The sequence below is a fragment of the Ursus americanus genome, chromosome 5 (genome assembly GCF_024610735.1).
Source record: "Ursus americanus isolate L20-20 chromosome 5, mUrsAme1.1.p, whole genome shotgun sequence".
NCBI lineage: Eukaryota > Metazoa > Chordata > Mammalia > Carnivora > Ursidae > Ursus > Ursus americanus.
The window spans coordinates 29,902,217-29,923,484 of record NC_142131.1 but is presented as its reverse complement, the minus strand read 5'-3'; the positions used below and the strand labels follow the sequence as shown (position 1 = coordinate 29,923,484).

At 43.2% G+C, this 21,268-nt stretch overlaps 1 protein-coding gene across 7 annotated transcripts in view; it reads left to right on the top strand.

Annotated features, from left to right (window-relative positions):
• The window catches only part of CRHBP (corticotropin releasing hormone binding protein), a 129,055-nt gene that overhangs the window by 72,972 nt on the left and 34,815 nt on the right, over positions 1-21,268 (top strand). For 5 of the 7 annotated variants that reach the window (XR_015724466.1, XR_015724468.1, XR_015724464.1 and 2 more), the window contains 8 exons: positions 3,444-5,040; positions 5,398-5,491; positions 5,760-5,917; positions 7,267-7,477; positions 9,370-9,518; positions 14,181-14,298; positions 16,996-17,189; positions 18,837-18,938. Coding sequence is in view for 1 of the 7 variants with exons in the window: in XM_087862055.1 (XP_087718181.1) it covers positions 4,960-5,040; positions 5,398-5,491; positions 5,760-5,917; positions 7,267-7,477; positions 9,370-9,518; positions 14,181-14,298; positions 16,996-17,153 (969 nt within the window). In the remaining 6 variants the exon portion in view is untranslated. Of the gene's footprint in view, positions 1-3,443; positions 5,041-5,397; positions 5,492-5,759; positions 5,918-7,266; positions 7,478-9,369; positions 9,519-14,180; positions 14,299-16,995; positions 17,766-18,836; positions 18,939-21,268 lie in introns of those variants that run through there. The other 2 variants (XR_015724469.1, XM_087862055.1) reach the window with 2 other exon arrangements.

Sequence of the window (21,268 nt, the reverse complement as noted above, 5' to 3'; positions counted from 1 at the left end):
ATCACTGACACATGAGGGTTTCATTCAAAGGTTGGTTTATACTAGTTCCCCAAGTGTATTTGCTTAGTTTCTTCCTTCCTGATCTCAAATACATCTGAAAAATAAATCTTATCTATTAAAAGCAGTTGCATTAAAAAATAGCCAAATTTATTCAAATAGCAAGTCATCCTGAATGCAACTAAAAATTAGTTTTTTGTTGTTGTTGGCTAACAATGAGTTTTATTCGGTCATCTTTCTTTCTTTTTTCTTTAAGATTTTATTCATTTATTAGAGAGAGAACAAGTGAACGAGAGAGAGAGTACAAGCAGTGGGAGAGGGAGGGGGAGAGAGAGGGAGAGTCCAACATGGGGCTCAATCCCAGTACCCTAAGATCATGACCTGCGCTGAAGGCAGTCGCTTAACCGACTGAGCCACCCAGGTGCCCCATGTCATCTTTATTTCTTAAAGAACTCAATCATATGTACCATTTCTCAACTTTTCAACATATCATTCAGGAAAGGGAAAAGGAGGATCTTCTAAAGCATGCATCAGTGGTGTTCTCTGTTAAAGTGATTAACAAAAGAAAAAGTTTACTGCTACAATCAGGGAATACTTAAGGGGGTCTTGGGATTGACCCTAGAATAGAAAGAGATTTGGGATTATGTAATCCCCTGCTTTTCCTGATACCTCAGTGTATAAGGTGTTGACGATAAAATAAAATGGGAAGAGGAGCTGAATAGACTCCTCTCCATAAGTTTACACTTGCTGTCACAGTCACACCACAGACCGTGTGGGTGACTACAGAGTCCCCTCTGCATACTCAGAAATTGTCTGGGTGAGCCTCTTCAGTCTCAGCACAATTTAAAATCCCGCCCAACTGCCCATGTTCATGAATTGAATATGAATCTATATTGTGTGGCCACCTTGACCTTCAGACTTAACACAGGTGACAGTTTGTTCTGAGGATTTGTGAAAGAAAAAATGTCTTAATCCTACCTAACAAAAAGAACGTCTTAACCCTACCCAGCAGTAGTTTAAGACCTAAAAAGCACTGATCGGGGACTGTATCAACATCAACATTAAAGAGGTTGTCTCAGAAAATATGGAGAGAAAAAAAATGTGTACAGAGAATGGAGGTGAATATGCAGATAATTTCAAACTAGCATGTCTAGGGACTCTGGGTTTACTAAGAATGTATTTCAAAATAACCAATTTGGTTGATTTTGGCTTTGAAATATTAAGCTAGTTTTTTGAATGACTAAATCAGTCCATGAAAACAATTTATCTTCTTTTTTTTTTTAAGATTTTATTTATTTATTTGACAGAGAGAGAGAGACAGCCAGCAATAGAGGGAACACAAGCAGGGGGAGTGGGAGAGGAAGAAGCAGGCTCCCAGCGGAGGAGCCCGATGTGGGACTCGATCCCAGAACGCCAGGATCACGCCCTGAGCCGAAGGCAGACGCTTAATGACTGCACCACCCAGGCACCCCAATTTATCTTTTGTTTGCAGATGTAGACCTACTTATTTTCCAGGAACTTTTCTTCTGTCTCATCCAAATTACTCTCCCATTGCTTTCACCCATTTTTTATCCTTTTGCTCATAGAGAATGGCTACCTGGCTTCTCTTTTTCCCCTGTTCAGTCTTCTTAGTTTTCCCCAATAGGTTCTAGTTTTTATACTTTACTTACTCCTTTTTTTTTTTTTTTGAGTAGAGTTGACACATGTTACATTAGTTTCAGGTGTACAACTTAGTGATTTGACAAGTTTATACATTATGCTCTGCTCACCACTGCTATAACTGTCATCTGTCCTGTTAAATCATTATTACAGTATCATCGAGTGTGTTCATTATGCTCTGCTTTTTATTCCCATGACTTACTCATTCCATAGCAGGAATCCCCTTTACCCATTTCACCCAACCCTGCTTCCCTCTGGCAACCATCAGTTCATTCTCTGTATTTTACAGTTCTGATTCTGTTTTTTGTTTGTTGATTGGTTGATTGATTGATTGATTGATTGATGGAACCGTATGGTATTTGTCCTTCTCAGGCTGACTTATTTCATCTAGCATAATACCCTCTAGGTCTATCCATGTCGTATCAGTTGGCACCATCTCATTCCTTTTTATGGCTGTGTAATATTCCATCGTGTATATATACCACATTTCCTTATCTGTTCATCTGTTGATGGACACTTTGGATGCTTCCATGTCTTGGCTATTATATTTAATATTTCAATAAACATGGGGTGCATATATCTTCTCAAGTTAATGTTTTCATTTTCTTCAGGTAAATACCCAATAGTAGAATTATTGGATCATATGGTATTTCTATTTTTAATTTTTTAAAGAACTTCCATACCATTTTTCACAGTGGCTATACCAATTTACATTCCCACCAATAGTGCATGAAGGTTCCTTTTTGTCCATATCCTCTATTTGTTGTTTCTTGTATTCTTGATTTTAACCGTTCCAGTAGGCACGAGGTGCTACCTCATTGGGATTTTGATTTGCACTTCCTTAATGATGAGTGACATTGATCCTCTTCTCATGTATGCATGTTGGACATCTGTATGTCTTTGGGAAAAATGTCTATTCGGCTCCTCTTCCCATTTTATTTTATTTTATTATTTTTTTAAGATTTCATTTTTAAGTCATCTCTACACCCAACATGGTGCTCGAACTTACGACCCCAGGATCCAGAGTTGCATGAGCCAGGCAGGCGTCCTCTGCCCATTTTTTAATCAGACTGTTTGTTTGTTTTGGATTGTTTGGGAGTTTTTTGATGTTGCCTTGTATGAGTTCTTTATATATTTTGGATATTAACCTCCTGTCAGATATCATTTGCAAATATCTTCTCCTGTTGTTACTCTTAATTAAAAAAAAACAAAACAAAAGCCAAGAAACAATTTCTACTGGCTTAGTAAATATTTGCTAGGCTGATGAACACAACACATTTTGTGGAAATAAAGTTCATCGATATGTGATAATTTGTGGGTTGTTATATAAAATACAATATTATCTATCTGTTGCTATGTCTGCCCTCATTTATCCCAGCTCTTCCTGCGTGCACTTCTTGAGGAGGAAACATGAATGCATGTTAGCAACATCATTGTTGGGGTGTGTGTGTGTGTGTGTGTGCGTGTGCGTGTGCGTGTGTGTGTGTGTGTGTGTGAAGGGGCACATTGGAGAAGATCATCTCCATGGTGATGCTACCAAAGCCAGACCCCCAAAGTGGGATAAACAGGAGTCTCCAAGCTGAGTCTGAGCTCAATCCTGGGAGCAAGCCAAGGCTATAGCTAGGTTGACAGAAAAGGAAAATGGGCCCACGGCATGTGGGATGAGTGTGCCTGAGCTTTCTGAGGCACAAACAGGGAGGGAGAGAGGCCTGAAGATGGCCTGGCATGTTCGAGGCCAAGCAAGCTGGTGTTAAACCATTTTTTTTCTACTGTACTATTTCTCTCAGGTTTCTTTATACCCTCTCTGAAATTCAGACGTCTAAACAGTCCCAAGATGGGGAGAAGAACATGGTGGCCAGGATTCATGACCTTTGGGTACCTTTCCCCTTCAGGCTCTCTGGTCTGAGGACTGTTTCCAAAATTGGAGTATGGTAAGAAGGCCTCCCAGTTAAACAACTAAGAGGCAGCCCCTTTAGAGCTCGAACAGTCTTAAATATGAAAATATCAACACCACTAGGTAAATTACTGCTTAATTTTGAGTATTTATAAACTAAAAATACAACCATTTCCTTGAGTGAAAACTTGTATTATGGTCTTGTTATTTGTACTAATTTAATTAAGAAAGCAAGCTAGTATCATGCTTTCTTTCAAGCAGAGAGAGGTAAAACAACATGATGGTTTTAGAATTTTTAGTTGCCTTGCTTAGCACGTAAACTGGAAAGCCAAAAGTTTAGCATCCCCATATTTCCCACAAATTTTGACATAAAGGGGAAGCAACTGTTGTCTATCTAATCAGCAAAGATACTTACTTCTATATCTCTAAGTCATTTGTTTAGCCCTGTACTTTTGCTGATAAGCAGTTATAATAAAGCTTGTGGACACTTCTTTCTACCAGATTATTAAATTAATCTAAGTGTTTGGAGGTGTGAAATAGAATGACTTCATCTCTCACTGGTTCAGATGGATGCCAAGGTCATGGCCGCAGTTAGCTGGCCCAGGAGTGCGTCCTACCATGTATACATTTGGGCTAAATGCCAAAGCTCGGCTAAAATCCAGAAGTTCATAGATGCCTGAGTTAGCTTTCCATTAGAGAAATGCTTACAAGAAACTGGACAAGGATAAAGCAAAGACGAAGGGACTGAAAGAAAGCTTGAGTTGCATCATTGCCATTTTCTGCAAAATCAGACTTCAGCTTCTGTTCAGCTTCTGTTTGGAACTAAAAACACCTCACGTTTCTTCCTGAGAGACATGAGCAATTGCATGAATACTGTATTCTCTGATAGTTTCCAGCATGATTCCATCCAAGGTTCTGTGACAAGCCTGCATGATAAGGTTACATGTGTTTGGGTATTTTATGCATGTGTGTAACTTTGTCATTTTGCTTCTCAACACCAAGAATTCCCTAAATATCCACAGGAGAAGATAATTCAGCATTTGGCAGATCCAGCAAAATGCCCTCCTCTATTCTCTAGTCTTACCTCATTCTCTCTCCCACAGTTTAGTTCAGTAAGTTGTAAGTGCCTGAAATCATTCTTGGTGAATAATGCTGGACCACTCTGAAAATTTGTGGCTGAGAGGGGGACCCTCGTCATCAGCACGCACTTTGTCACTGAGACAGGGTAACCCATGGTTACTGAGCTCAGATCAGTTAAGGGACAGAGAGCCTCCCCTCCTCACTGCTCTATAAAAGAGACCCAGCAAGGGGACCTTACCAGCTTCTAGCTCTCAGCCTGGGCGAAGGTGTGGGAAGCAAAGCCTGAGACCTTCGGAGCTGAGCATAACAGCTGCAGAAGCAAGGCCAGCATGTCTCCTTCTTTCAAACTTCAGTGTCACTTCATTCTGATCTTCCTGATGGCTCTAAGAGGGGAGAACCGGTACCTAGAGGTGAGCGATCTCCAGACTGACCCATCACATCTTCTGTGTGTGTGTCCAGCCTTGGGGGGTGGATAAGCTGCCTCAGCTCTCAGCCTTTGTTGGGGTTAGCTCTTTCTTCCCTATCTTTTGCCCCTTCTTTCTCCTGGTTTCCCCTGGACTGGTCTTCCTCCCGGTCTCTATGTTCTTCCCTGAGCCCCTGGGGATACCCTGGTCTGATGGAAAGGGTCTAAGACCTTTTCTTCTCTGGACGCGGGAGATGTATCCCGTCACTTTATTCTCTCTGCTGCGGGTCAGGGAGAGTGCCCCGCTGCCAGTCCCCTTTCCCACCTCTTGAACTTTTCCCGACTGACTCACTTGCCTTGCCAGCTGCGGGAAGCGGCGGACTACGACCCTTTCCTGCTCTTCGGCGCCAACCTGAAGCGGGAGCTGGCGGGGGAGCCTGTGTACCGCCGCGCTCTGCGTGAGTCGGGGCTGCCGGCGCCGGTCCGCGGGCAGCGGGGAGGTGGCGAGCTTGGGCTCTGCGCCAGGGCAGGAGGTTCCGGGCATCGCCGGGGGTGGGGAGAGCATCTCGGGGTCCCGCTGGGGACGGGAGGCGCGCCTGAGGCGGGCCGGGGAGTCGGGGCGCTGGGCGCGCAGACCCGGGAGCGGGGCACGTGAGAGGGGCTGCCCCGGGCGGGCGCCTCGGTGGCCGCAGCCCCGGCCCGCCCGGCCCCACTGCTCTCCCGCAGGGTGCCTGGACATGCTGAGCCTCCCGGGCCAGTTCACCTTCACCGCCGACCGGCCGCAGCTGCACTGCGCCGCCTTCCTCATCGCCGAGCCCGAGGAGTTCATCACCATCCACTACGACCTGGTCTCCATCGACTGTCAGGGCGGCGACTTCCTGAAGGTGAGGCGACCCGGGCCGCGCCCGCCCTCCGCCGCGAGGCCGGGAAGGGGGGACTGGCCGGGGCGGGTGCCCAGCGTGGGGCTGCGGGGCGTGGAGCTAGTGCCCCAGCGGCAGAGGCACTTCCCGGACCCGCGGCGGAACGAGCCTCGCCGCCGCAGCCGAGGGCCTGCAGCCTCCCCCCTTGCGGTGCTTTAACTTCCCCTCCGTGCGCTCGCGGGACCGGCGCTTCCAGACTTGAACTCGCGCCGTGGAGCGCTGTGTTAGATGAAAAATGATACAAGCTAAGTGGCACCGGCGCTCGGGCCGCCTAGAGGGCCCGGCAGCTGAGAAGGCCGGCCCGCGTCTGTGTGGAGCTGTTGCAGGCTCGCGGGGGCCGTCCTCAGTGCCCGGTGACCCGGTTGGGAAGCGGTAGGGCTCTGCCGTCTGGGACGGAGGCTGCGAGCCGTCTGCCGTCGGAGGCAGCTGGGAGGCGAGGCGAGTCCCCCAGCCTTACCACATGCCCACTCCCAGTCGTCCCGCTGAGTCTGACCGTCGGCGGGGGACGGCTGCTGGGGCTTCGCTGTCCCGTTACACTGGTCGTGATTAGAATGTCCCCGGCAGGCGCCTTAGAGGGCGACTAGTCTGGTGAAGTCGTCCGTAGCTGGTGAGTTTGCTAACGTGAACTAGGTTGGACTCATTCAGTTGGAGACCTGGGTGATTTTAAGAGTACTGTCAGTAGACTCTGACCTTTTATCTGACCACAAACGTTGACAAAGTGAAGGGAAAGAAGTCCCAAGTGGCACAACCGCCCTTGCTGTCTGAGTGTTGAAGTGGTTCTTGATAGTTTACTATGAAATCAGAGTTACAAAATGAGGTGAGCGGGCGCATGACAGCCTTTGGCAGGTAGGGAAAGCTGCTGCTCCAGTTTTTTTCCTTTTGCTAGTTTTGAGATATTTTGTTAATATGTCACTAAGGAGAAGGAAGAGACAAGCTGAAATCCAAATTATGCTTGTGTGGAATTCTTCTGAAGATGGGGTGTGTGGAAAATGTGACCAAGACAAAAATGTGTATTGTCTATAGTTTCATTTACCAAGGAGGCTGAAATTATAAAATAGAGTATAACAAAGTTTACTTACTTTGGATACTTCAAGGTTTATGAAGAAAAGAATCATTAATAGTAATACTTGCAAACAACCTTCATAGTCAAAATACATACTGATGGAAAGCAAGCAGGCAAGGGAGTTCAGGTTGTCAGTTGCCAACTTATGACTGAAGGCTCATTGCTAGGTTAACTTTACCCCCCTTTCAGCACACTGTGACTTCAGGAGTTGGTGGGAATGATCATCTATGTCTGTGTTTTCTGTCGGAAGGTATTTGATGGTTGGATTCTCAAGGGGGAGAAGTTTCCCAGTTCCCAGGATCATCCTCTCGCCACAGCTGAGCGGTACATAGATTTCTGTGACAGTGGTCTTAGCCGAAGGAGCATCAGATCTTCCCAGAACGTGGCCATGATCTTCTTCCGAGTTCATGAACCAGGAAATGGATTCACCTTCACCATAAAGACAGATCCCAACATCTTTCGTAAGTGGACTCCCTCTCTTCTCAGTGGAAAGGCAGGACTTGGAGGGAGTGTCAGATATGCTTTTCAAAGGTAGTGGGATTACACCAGACTTAAGAAATTTGAAGTGAGGAATGATTTGAACGGAAAGTCTTTTGTCATTAGAAACGACCTAAAGGATATTTCCTATTCATTACTCTGAAAATCAATTCAGTTTTTAATTTATTTCCCAGGCTAGATAGGATATTAAATTTTGGTGGGTAGAATTTTATTTTATTTTTTTCTTTAGTCTGTTTCTGATCTTCTGAGGCACTATAATGGATGCAGTGACGAACTTTAATCCTCCTGAGTCATTCCATTGATCTGGGATTAGCTTGAGGAAACAGATCTGAAGTTGCCATCTTAGAGATATTTAGGCAAAGGCTCTATCTGGGATGCGATAGACAGATTTCATGTCTTAAGCAGAGGGTTGGACTGAGGGACCTCAACATTGCTTTCTAATTCAGAGCACGCCACTCTAACTTACTTCATTTCTGTTGGTTACACACATAGATGCTGTAAAGCTGAACAGCCCAAGCCTAAAACATGTTATTCTAGTCAAAATGAGTTCGTTCATCTGCTTATTGTTTATCTCCACTAAAAGAAAAAAAAATTTTTTTAATCGGGAAAGAAAAAATCACTCATTTTTAGCTGCATACAATAGTATTAACACTTCAAATGGTGGAAGAATGGGGTCTAATCTGCCAAAGAATAATGTATTGATTTACCTTCCAATTTTTATTAAAAAAAAAAAAAGCCCCCCCCCCAAGTCCATTTTTGAGGACTGGAGCAGAATAACTCTAGAAAGCAACATGAAATGTTTCTCTTATATTTTGTGTGGTTAAAAGTCAGAAATCTTCTAGAATCACGAAGGGATTTCAGTTCTTTTTGAAATTAAGTGTAATTTAAACATAGGAAGGAGGAAGAGGTAGTTCTTACCTATTCTGGTCAATCGGAAATCTTTGGCCCATGATCAGCAAAACTCTGATACTTCTAGTTTCATAGCTAGGGGAATAAATTTATTTTAAGTCTAGATTTGAGATACAAAACAAATCAGAACATCTTAGATAGGGCTAAACACTATGTTTAAAAATATTTTACCTTTTAGTCAATCTACCACTTAACACCCAGCAAATATTTATTCAGATATAAGCTTGCTTTCTATTTTTCTCAGACTATTTTGTAACTGTTTTTTTATTTATTGACTTCATTATTTTAAAAATATCATTATGGGGGCGCCTGGGTGGCACAGCGGTTGGGCGTCTGCCTTCGGCTCAGGGCGTGATCCTGGCATTCCGGGATCGAGTCCCACATCAGGCTCTTCCGCTATGAGCCTGCTTCTTCCTCTCCCACTCCCCGTACTTGTGTTCCCTCTCTCGCTGGCTGTCTCTATCTCTGTCGAATAAATAAATAAAATCTTTAAAAAAAAAAATATCATTATGGTTCCAAGTTCAGTGAACGAGGGTTTCAGGCAGGCAGGGTTTGAGTTCTGGCCTTATCTTTGAGCTTTTATTTTTCTAGATTTACAGCTCAAACTTGGACCCTAGTTAATGAAGTGTTTCCAGAACTTCTACAAGCTAGTGTTGTTTGACTGATTATTAATGTATGTCTTACGATTGTTGTAAACAAGGTAACTCCTTGAGATTGAGATTAGAAGCCCCTTGCCGCCTGGGACCTTCTGACAATGTCCATACATCACTGGTGACTTATATCTCCTTGACTGCTTCCTGACTCCAAATTGCCCTTGTGATGATACCTATTGTCCAGGCCACGAGGCCCTAGACCATGAATAGGAGCCTAGAATAAGGATGGGATAAATTTCTGTAAAAACCCAGCATACCAAATAGTGAAAATGTGATTTTGTTTTTCCACAAAGCCTGCAATGCGATTTCTCAGACCCCCAGTGGAAGGTTTACCCTGGTTGTCCCACATCTGCGTCGAAACTGCAGCTTCTCCATAATTTATCCCGTGGTGATCAAAATATCAGATCTCACCCTGGGACACTTAAATGGTCTGCAGTTAAAGGTAAGTTGCTTTCTTACTTCCCAATCATTTACTAAGGCCACGGCTTTATCAGAGGAGGAGAAAGCATACAGGGCAGACGCGGACATTAGCAAATTGCGGGCGTATGTCCTTCTGTTGACTGTCAGTCCCACATGTGCTTTCCCCTTGCTGCTTTGATGAAAGCCCCCTTCTATTTCCCTTACGCTGCATGTTGCAAACTCAGGTGCCCCTTCTGATTACTTGAATACTTCTCTTGTGATATAAGAAATGTTTTCAATTGGGAAAGTTGTGGCATATAATTACAATTGAACTCTCTTGTACTTGCCTCTTTTGCAAAAATTCTCTCCTAGCAGAACCTAGTGTGAGTCATCGACACAGCTGTTTTTCTGATTATTGGAATTTTTTATGACATGAAGGCAGTATCTCGGTGACAGAGCTGTGTGATGGAGGAACGCTAAGTGTAGCATAAAATACAAAATTGGAGTTTTATGTTACAAAATACAGTAAAGTTTTGAAGATTTCTTTTACATTACATTTTTTAAAGATTTTATTTATTTATTTGTCAGAGAGAGAGAAAGAGAGAGGGAGTGAGCACAAGCAGGGGGAACGGCAGGCAGCGGGGAACCTGCTGAGCAGGGAGCCCAGTGCGAACCTGGATCCTAGGCCCCCCGGGATCGTGACCTGAGCTGAAGGCAGACGCTTAACCGACTGAGCCACCCAGGCGTCTCTTTTTTACATTACATTTAATTCAGTACATTTTGCATGAAAATATTAGTTGAGCGTCTCCATCAATCTTTATTTCCATGAACTTCTATATGGATTTTACAATTAATGCTGAGCTTGACCACATTTTTTTGGGGGGTGTGCACTTCCAGCTTCTTTGCTCTGAGTCATTCTCATTTCCTTTCACTTTCTCATATTCCTAGGTTAAGATATCTCATATATTTCCTGACATCAAAGACAGTCATTGTTCCTAATCAGGCAGATTTCAGTGAAAACCGAATAAATAGGAGGAGCACTGAAAAAAGGTGTATATCTAATTTCCATGAAGCCCTAATTTCATGGGCCAGTGCCTTTTTTTTTTTTTTTTTTTTTTTTGGTTGATTGGGCCTTAGTGGAAGAATAATCCTTTGATAAAGACCAGAATAAGCAGCTGTCTTTGGCATAGCCCTCTTGGCCTGAGATTGTTCGTATGTCAGTCCTGATGTATACCATGGCAAGTGTGATCCCAGGTTGGGAGAGCTGCACTTTAATTGTTCTTGGCTGTGAGGAGTAATCTTGGTGTTTCCTCTTGAAAAAGTGTCGAAGTCTGCAGTGTTTTAGGCATCTATTCTTTTACAAAATAGTTTTTGAGTGCTTCCTATGTGCAAGGCACTATTCTAGATGCTGGAAATGAGCAAGAAGCAACACAGGTCCTCTCACATGGAACCTGCTTTCTAGTGGGTTGAGATAAGCAGAAGTGTAATGCATTCGAAATAGTGATAAGTGCCCAGCAGAAGATGAGGCAGAGTGCTGTGATAGACAAGGGAGTGGGTGGGGGGAGCTCCTTGAGGTAAGGTGGTCAGGAAAGAAAACCTCAGAGAAGGAGACGTTTGAAGTAAAATGTGAGTGATAGGTAGGAAGGATTCAGAAGCCACTGGAAGAGCCGGGAACACAGGGGACAGTAATGCAGAGGCTCAGAGGGAGGGATGGGCTTGCTGGGTTCTAGAAATAGAAAGAAAGAAAGGTAGGGGCACCTGGGTGGCTCAGTCGTTAAGTGTCTGCCTTCAGCTCAGGTCATGATCCCAGGGTCTTGGGATTGAGTCCTGAGTCTGGCTCCCTGCTCAGCGGGAAGCCTGCTTCTCCCTCTCCCACTCCCCCTGCTTGTGTTCCCTCTCTCGCTGTCTCTCTGTCAAATAAATAAATAAAATCTTAAAAAAAAAAAAAAGGAAGGAAGGTAGGTAGGAAGGTAGGGAGAGCCGGGGTGATATTGGACAGCATCAGGGAGAAGGGCAGAGCCTGGGTGTGGAGAGCCCAGCAAGGCATAAGAAGGAGTTTGAGTTTATTCTAAGTGCAGTGGGGAAACCACTGAATGGGTACAGGCAGGAAAGTGACATAATCCATTTGATTATGCTCAGGTCCAGTGAGGGTGGTTGGGAATTGCTGACCTCCTGACCAAATTAATTACCAGGGTCCACAGGGGGAGGGAGACAATTACGTAAAGACTGTTCTGGCTGGTGAATGGGCTGTGGGAGCCAGAGTGGTGCAGGGAGGGCCATTGTCAGAGTCTAGGCAAGAGATGGTAGCAGCATTGTCCAGGGAGCTAGAACCTCAACAGAGAAACCTAGGGGATCACTACTGAGGAGCTGAACACAGCAGGGAGTGAGGTGCTTCTCGTTCCTAAGAATAGCTGCGAGGTTTGGGAAGAGCAGAGCGAAGTCATTGAACGTTAAGGAACAGGTTTATCCAACTTCTTTGTGTCTGTTTGGATCCCCTCATTTTAGCTCCTACTTCTTCCCAACTTCCTTACTTCCCATTTCTCTCTCTGGGGCCTGCCTTTTTCCCTTCATCACCTCCTGCTGAAATTTAGAACCTGAAGAACCAAGTGGAAAGTTTAGTCTTGAGAGATGATCCCCCTGGACATCCTCTCCTGAAGGGAAAGGCAATTAAGATTTCTTTCCTTCACCTCTCATTCAGCTCTTCATACAAGAACATAAGCTGTGTACACAGGAAGGCTAATTAAGCCTCTGTTTCATTATTGGATGAAATTATGTATAGAGCATCTAAGCATAGGACCCAGGATATGGTGGGCACTTAAAAAAAAATGTATGTCCCCACCCCTTCCTTGTATTAGCCAAACCGTTGGTGTTACATATTATTTCCTAATTTGTTGTTTAGTTGTAGTTGCATTTCAGTGTCTTCTAGATGTTTGAATGTGTGTGTTTATGTGTGTGTGTATTCAACATTTTCTATTTTATTTTATTTTTTAAAGATTTTATTTATTCATTTGAGAGAGAGAAAACACAAGCAGGGGGAGGGGCAGAGGGAGAGGGAGAAGCAGACTCCCCACTGACCAGGGAGCCCAATGTGGTGCTCAATCCCAAGACCCCGGGGTCATGACCTGAGCTGAAGGCGGAAACTTAACTGACTAAGCCACCCAGGTGCCCCTAACATTTTCTATTTCAGATGTTCCCCATGTGGCAGAGTCTGCCTGGTTCACTTCTGAGCACCTTGCCGCTCTGCACTAGATCTCGTGGTAGTATGCCTCAGTGAAGAAGATCCCAGGCAAACTGGCTGTGTAATCATGGGGACAGTGCAAGATGAAAATGTGCAGGCCCTTATTTTAGCATTATTAGGAATTTCAGGATGTGACAGCAGATCCTTAAACCAAGCACAAGGCCCTTATAAGTGTGGGCCCTGTGGGCACAGGGGACCATGCTGACAAGGCCAGCAGCCCTGATCACATGAGATGGGCAGCCCAAAGTGCAGCCTTCGGGACTGAGAGTAGCTGCTTTATTTTTGTGGGAAAGTGAAATGTAGGAATTGCTGTGGACAAGGCAGGGTGGAAAGGATGAAGGGAAGTGGAAAACAGTTACAGTGGATTACACTCTGCAATACATTCTGGTTTTCAGTAGCTTGAAATAAGTTTGTTTTAGTTGGGAGGAGAAAGACACTGGTATCTCTACCTACCTTGAGCCCCGGAAGTAGGCTTCTCCTTTCTTAGAACTCATCTAAATGCCCATTAGTAGAAATGATAAGGATTGTCCCAAGAGCAGGAGAAGTCCTTTCTAAAGAAGAGGAAAAGAAGTGAGTTGAAGGAAAAAGTGATATGAAAGCCCTATTTATAAATACTGACTGCATGCATTAAGAAATTCGAATAATTCTGTATGTATGTCCAAATGATTTAAAAAGCAAAGCATTTTCAGATTCGATTTTCATTCATTTTATGTGCAGTTTACAGATTCCCATTTCATCATTCCAGTCCTTGAGATTATGACTTTTTTTTTTTAATGCACACACGTTTGAAGAAAATGATTACTCAACTGATGTAGAAGCAGTTCCTATGATTTTTTTTCCTTATAAACGTCTTTTCATTTCCGGAGTCCCGGATGTTCAATTAAACGGCACTGCCAACATGTCAGTGGCTGATTGAGTGAATTCACCAACTTGCGGTTGGTCAAATGGTTTGACTTCTGTAACTGGTTGAAATATATCTTTCTGGGGGGTGGGGGAATGGGATAGACCGGTGATGGGTAGTAAGGAGGGCACATATTGCATGGTGCACTGGGTGTTATACACAACTAATGAATCATCGAGCCTTACATCGGAAACCGGGGATGTACTGTATGGTGACTAACATAATATAATAAAAAATCATTTAAAAAAAATTATATACTCATACCTTTTTCATAAGGGGTCTATTCAAATTTATTTTACCCATTTTTATGTTAAATTGTTGCATTTTTGGGGCGTCTGGGTGGCATAGTCATTAAGTGTCTGCCTTCGGCTTGGGGCGTGATCCCAGAGTTCTGGCATCGAGCCCTGCATCTGGCTCCTCCACTGGGAGCCTGCTTCTCCTCTCCCACTCACCCTGCTTGTGTTCCCTCTCTCGCTGGCTGTCTTTCTTTCTCTGTCAGATAAATAAAATCTTAAAAAAAAAAAAAAAAAAGAAATATATCTTTCTCTGCTGCTTTATTCTCTTAGAAGCCCTCAGCAGGTTGTGGGGGAATAGGAGACTTTGTGGAGCTGCTGGGAGGACCTGGGCTGGACCCTTCCAAGATGATGCCTTTGGCTGACCTCTGCTATTCCTTTCACGGCCCTGGTGAGATATTTCTTTGATTAGTATTTATCAGCCTGTCAAGATTCCTTAAAAAAACTTGATACTTCCTTAAATAAAACACCTCAGATTTTTTTATACATGGAAGGCAAGTTCCACCCAAAACACTTGGAGTTTGCACCTTGGGCCAATGTAAGGATTTTTACATTTGAGCATATGTACGGTATTGAGAAGGCATTACCAATATATCTAACACTGGGAGAGGAACCACTGAAGAAAGAAGGGTGCGTGTTTAAGGTTGGCCCTAAGAAAACCGTGAAAATGACATTATATTCTGTGCTCCTTCCACCTTCTTTTTTTTTTTCCCTCTCACCTTCTTGAAGGTGTCTGCTTTCATCCTCTAGAGACCAAAGAGTTTACTAACCGAAAACTATGCTTTGAATAGATGTATCATCAATTTTAGTAAGAGTATAATAATGAAGTAATATCTTTTTTAAGTAATGGAGAAATATCTAAATAACTTTTCCATATATATGTATACGTGTGTATTACTCATAGTACATAAATTAAAAAGTGGTATGCTTTATTAGAAATTCTCAGAACTGCTGATGTCCCCAACTTCTAGGGGCAAAGCCAGCCTCTGAAAGACCAGTACAAAAACAGAAATACATTCTGAAACCTAAAAATGGTCACTGGCAATGAAAGAGCAGTTGAACGCACAGCATGCCGAACAGAACCACATATTCTTTGTGAACGATCAGTGAGGATTTTCCACTGGATGATGGTCAGGTGGGGTGAGGGTGGCTGGGAATTGCTGGTTTAAACTGTCAGTGCATGTGGCTTTTCTCGCCTCTTACTGTGTTCTCTGAAGCACTGGATCCTTCCATGCAGGAGGGGCACCTGTGAGGAGATGCATTTGCTCTGGGTAAGAAGAGTAGATTAAGGTCTAAAGAATACTTGTGCCTTGAAATTTAGGTAATTGAAGCCAGAGTAATTTTGGCACAGTTATGTCAGATAATAAGTAAATCAGGTACACATTAACAAATGCAGCATGTTATATATATTAAAGTTTAGAGTAAGATCAAAAAAAGAATAATCTTCCAAATCATTTAAAGAAAATTAAATTTGGACCTCCTCAAAGAAGCTTAACCTAGACTCCCGGGTACTTATATAAAAACAGTTATAGGATTTATATTTGTTATGTCTCGAAATTGACTTTCCTCAAATACCTGGCTGTTTCACTTCTCTTGAACCCAGGCACAGGTTTGTGAAATACCTGTTATGCAATAATAATGCTGGTGTTTCTCAGGATGTAGGCCTGACAGAGACAAAGCAGGTAGGGTGGGGGGGAAATAGACAAAATTAAAACAGCAGAAAAAATGATTGTTGGGCAGATAAATCTCACCTCAGGAACCAGCTTGACAGTGGAGAAATAAAAGAAATTTTTGATAGAACTACTATGAGTTTCAATGTACGATTGTTCAGTCACATCTGCACTAGAATACATAAACATTGCCAGATGCTTAGACAAATAATAAAATTTAAAAAAATGAATAATGAATAAGATTGGATTTAAGAGAAGTAAGGATATCAAAAGCCATTCCATATAAGAAGCACTGAAAAAATGAGAGAGAAAAGGTACCGGTGAGCAATAGAACAAAAACAAGTATATTAGTGTATATCTAAACTATGCAAATAATGTTTTGCTTAAATGTAAACAGAGTTATTATCTAGGCTCAGAAAATAATAAACAGGTGATTTTTTTTTTTAGTCGACATAAAATCCAGCAGTTCCGTCCATCCTCTAGCCCTGGCCACTAAATGGCACTTGCATCCTCAGATAACTAAAAACTGCCCCTGCAAATTTCCAACCTGTCCCTAGAGGGCGGCACTGCTCCGGCTGAGAACACTGAGCTAGGGCAGAGGTGCCGTGTAGACGGCCGGCTTGCCTTCCCTGCCTTTACCAGGGAAGCCTTGCAGGTAGGAGAACATGAAAAGTGCAAAGACATCTTACCGCCTCTGTTAAATAACAAAAATTCAACCGAATGGATTTTAAAGATCTCATTGGCTTTATTAAACAATTCATGAATCGGGCAGCATTCCATCTAGCAGGTAGAGGGGTCTCCAAGGCATTGTACCAAATAGAAGGTTTTTATAGAAGGTGGGGCAAGAAATTTGGCAAAAGAAAAATATTGTTCCAGACAAGGCCACTTTCCTTTAGGGGGAAAGCAAGGTGTCTTGTCATGCGGATCGCCTCATCCTCCTTTTGGGGGATGGAGAGGGCCCCTGTAGCTGACTCATTGACACTGATAGAAAAATTCCTGACTGACTGGTTAAAGCTACCCTTCCAGGGGAGTTTGAAATTACAATTACATTAGGTATTAAGCCCCAGTTTCATACCTTGGTCTAAAGGACACCATTTTGGGCCTGTGATTTTCTTTCTTTTCCTCCCCCCCCCCCCCCGCCCCGTGATTTCTCTTTTTAATTCCTCTTTCCAGCCACCTTTAATTTGGCTAACAGTGTTTTTGCGCATGAGGAAAACTGAGTTCACTTTCAGTATTCTACAGTTATTATATAATAAAAATGAAAACAATGTTTCACCTGATGGCAGGTGCATGGTTTGACTATGTGAGAGGAAGCTACATCCCCTCGCTTTCTTTGTGTTTAAATGGTCTTATCGATGGAAATGGTTTGTATGGTTTCTAACCTTCAGGGAAACTTTTACTTTTTTCATGAATTATAGCCCAAATGAAAATTGGCTGTGACAACACGGTGGTGCGCATGGTCTCCAGCGGAAAGCACATGAATCGTGTGACTTTTGAGTACCGCCAGCTGGAACCATATGAACTGGAAAACCCAAGTGGAAACAGTATCCAAGAAATCTGTCTGTCTAGTGTTTGAGTAACCAACCCCAGTGATTTACATGCTGCTAGCTAAGTGAGTTTTTAATGGCTATTATATATGATTTTGATGACCAGCTAGTTAAAAGCCTTTCATACCAGCCAGTATTCCCAGGCTTGAGCGCACATTAGACAACACACACACACACACACACACACCCCCGTGTGTGCACAAGCACGCATTAATTTTTGTACTTCGCTTCTTTTTCACTGTAATAACTGAATGACCACATGGCAGCAAATAGCCCACCTTTGGTAGAAAAACAGTTTTCTGTAATTCTTTGGTATGCTACAAACTTGAACTGGTAAGAGAAGCACAAACAATGGACAATAAGAAAATGTATCTCCAAAAAAAAGTTGTATCTCCAGGGAAAATGCTATAAAGAAATTAAAATGGTGGTGTTCATATCAGTCCTAGAGCAGAAAACAGTTGAATGTCTGTGTATACCAAAGTAGTTGCGTCTGTTTATTTTCTGTTTGTTATTCTGTTTATAGTAGGCAATAACTATAGCTATTATTTATTGATTTGTAGCATCTTGCTTCTAACAAAACTTTGTAGCATGGAAAAATTTTCCACCCACAAATACAAACTTGAATAAATATATCAGAATGTTGGCACCTTGACATTGTGCTTTGCTTTCCTGAGTAGTCCCCTCCTTTACTACCATCAGAAAATAAGGTTCTTGTGTGATGCAGAACCGAATGCTGAGCTAAATCATTTTAGATTTTTAAGATTTTATTTATTCATTTGACAGAGAGACAGCCAGCGAGAGAGGGAACACAGCAGGGGGAGTGGGAGAGGAAGAAGCAGGCTCCCAGCAGAGGAGCCTGATGTGGGGCTCGATCCCAGAACACCGGGACCACACCCTGAGCCGAAGGCAGACGCTTAACGACTGCGCCACCCAGGCGCACCTCATTTTAGACTTCTTACAGCCAGTAGAACTCTGGGCCACTGGGGTAGAATTATTTAGAGCAAAAGTGTTTGCATAAACAACACTAACTAGTTCAGAAAGCCTTTTTCCACGTCCTCCAAGAGAACTGAGAGTACATGTTTTTGTCCCAGTGGGGTGTTTCTCAACAAGAACAACCAGGGCCTTATAGCTCTCATAGACATTTGCAGATATTGGGGGACTTCTTTGGTACAGAGGGCAATTTACTGTTGACTAAGACTTGTCCACACTTGGCTGGAGACTAATCATATGGTCTACAAATACAGCTTGGGGCCAAAAACGAGGTCCTGAGCAAAAAAAGAAATACTCCTCACTGAACTCTTTTCTTTGGATTAGTGGATAGAAGCTGCAAACTCTACCACAACTAATGGCCTAATTATGATTCCTGAAACATATTTAATATAATGGTCATTCTATAGTGAAATGTACTAGAATCCCATACACTGGGCTTATTAACACAATTTGAAAACCAGACAGAAAGAAAAACTACTGATTGAGGGTGCTAAAAATACCCAGAATTTAGCACAAATTTGGCTCAGTAGATATTTCCCAATGAGTGAATTAATGCCTGACTGGATGAACGGGTGGACGGATGAATAAATGGTAGGATAAAGGCTGGGATGAATGAATAAATGCCTGGATGAATAGAATTCCTGGTTAGTTATATAAGATATTGGATTTCTCATTTCCTAGAAAATAAGTTCTGTGAAGTTGAACCCTTTTCTTTTTCACAGTCCCTTTAGCAACCTAAGAATGAATGCAGTGACATCACTGTCAGCAGTTTCTGGCTTTTAACCCTCATGATCCTGTATGCTGAGTACAGAAAATGGCCTGAGGTAAGGAGGCGAGTATTTTATCGTGGACCTTAGGACAACCTGCTTTTATTCCTAAGGGACAGTATGCAAGCGAGTCAACCTCACGGCACTAAAACGGGGAGGACTGTCGCCCTTCTAATGCTGACAGTTTGCAGTCGTTCATTCGTGACGTATTTTACTTCAAAGCTTATCACTGCACCAGAGCACACATTCCTTAAGAGTACAGCCCCTCCAGTGAACTGTCCAAGACATTCTTTGGATACCCATGTCTTAGTCTTCATTCTAAAAGGATGGGGCAGTTCTCTGGAAGCAAAATGGTGGATGAGATTTCTGGGGAGCGTTACATGGTGGGTCCTCACTGGCACCTTCACTAAGTGAGTAAAATGTTATCTGAAATTCTGGTCGGATTTGACTTTCTCAGAAAGCAGTATGCATACTGGGTAAGGTCACTGACTCTGGAGCCAGACCTCTGCCACTCACTTGAGCAAGTTACGTATAAGCCTCCCTGCTCAGCTTTTAATCTGTAAAACTGGGGTAATAAAGGTACCTCCTTCAAATAAACATTTGTGTCAAGATTAAGTGGTTAAATATATATTGAAGCCCAAGAAGTATGTCTTGTTCATGTCAGCTGTCACTTTTAATTACTAGTTATTACTTATAAGCAAGTTTGCCACCCCATGCTGTTAATAAGGCATTTGCTCTGCTCTCTGAAGGGTTTGTACTGATTCATTGCCCTTTTTCATCCCAGGACGTTTGTGAGGAAGCTGGGGTTAGTTTGGGTCGTTGTCTGTGAGGATGAAGTTACTGGTAACATTTGAGGGTGGATCGTGTCAGGCCTGGACAGGTTCCCGTGAGCTTCTCGGGGTAGTTGAACCCCGTCCGTAGGCTCTGCACATCTCTAGGACCATTCCTGACCTCGGTCAGGAGGAGTTTAGATAGCTCTTGTCCAGCATTCTGGTCATGAAGGAGTCACCTCACAAATATTCTGTCCTGGCTCTTTACCTTGGTGTGCAGCCCTCGCCCCTGTAATGTAACCCCGCTGCTCTGGGTTATCTCACTCTAGGTAGAGATGCCTGACCGGGCTCTTACCCTCCACTCCTAGCCCTGGGTCTTCCTGAATACTCATTAGGTGACTCGGGCTCTGCTACGGATCACTGGATTCCCAAATTCCTCCTGCCTCCATGCCGGGCATTCTGAGCATTTTTGCTCCTAAGTATTATGCCATTATGCCTGGCCTCTCCTCTGAACACTCTTCCACCTCCTGCCCCTACTGCTTACTGTTGGTGAAGTACATGTGTCTGCCGATGACAATGGACTTTCCCAGTATCTGAAGCAGCATGTCTTCTTCACCTCCAACCTCTTCCTGGTCCTGGTCCTATTGCTTCATTTAAGAGCATAGGGCAGAAATGCTATTGTGTTCACCAAAAGTCATTTTTTCTACCCCCCTAAATATACAGCTAGACTACAATTTCCAGCCTCCCTTATAGTTAGGTTTGGTCATGTGGCTGAATTTTGCCTTAGGAATGTGGGTAAAATGATGTCCAAACCTCATGTGATCCTCCATGCCCTCTCTCTCCTCTGTTACCTACTGGCAAGATATCGAGGTTTTAACAGAGGAATCCAAGACCATACAAGACGACAGAGCCGTAGGATGCAGATCCTGGGTCCCTGAGTGACCCCATGGAAGGCTGCCTGTTGAGCAGGAATCGGACTTTGTGCGAATGAGAAGTAAATGTTTATTACCTGAAGTTACTGAGATGATGATGATGATGGTGACGATGATGATGATGATTTGGGTATAGCATTGAGTGTTACCATAGTTCATACAAGGGGCTTGCTATTCTCCAATTCTCAGCTATTCTCTGATTTTCCCATCAGGTTTTGTTGCAACTATCCAGACAGGCCTGATCTCATTGTCTTCCAGAGAAAGATACCTCAAATGCACATCTGTGATCTCACAAACACCAAGGTTTAACTGAAATCATTGTATCCAACTTTTCCATATGCCTTAAAGAATCTTGTAAGAACACTGATTCTTAGACTAGACCCCTTTGAAAATTTGACAGAAACTACAGATCATTTCTCAGAGGGGAAAAAAAACCCAATATACATAAGAACACCCCCAAATTTCTGAGAATTCACAGGACCCTGAAGTACATTCAAGGTTTCAGGATAAGAATCCCTGCTTCAGGAGTAAATATTGGATCAAAGTAATTTAAAAGTAATTTTCTTTAAATGTTTTGTTTATTTATTTGAGAGAGAGAGAGCATAAGCAGTGGGGAGGGATAAAGGGAGAGGGAGAAGCAGACTCCCCACTGAGCAGGGAGCCCGATGCGGGACTTGATTCCAGG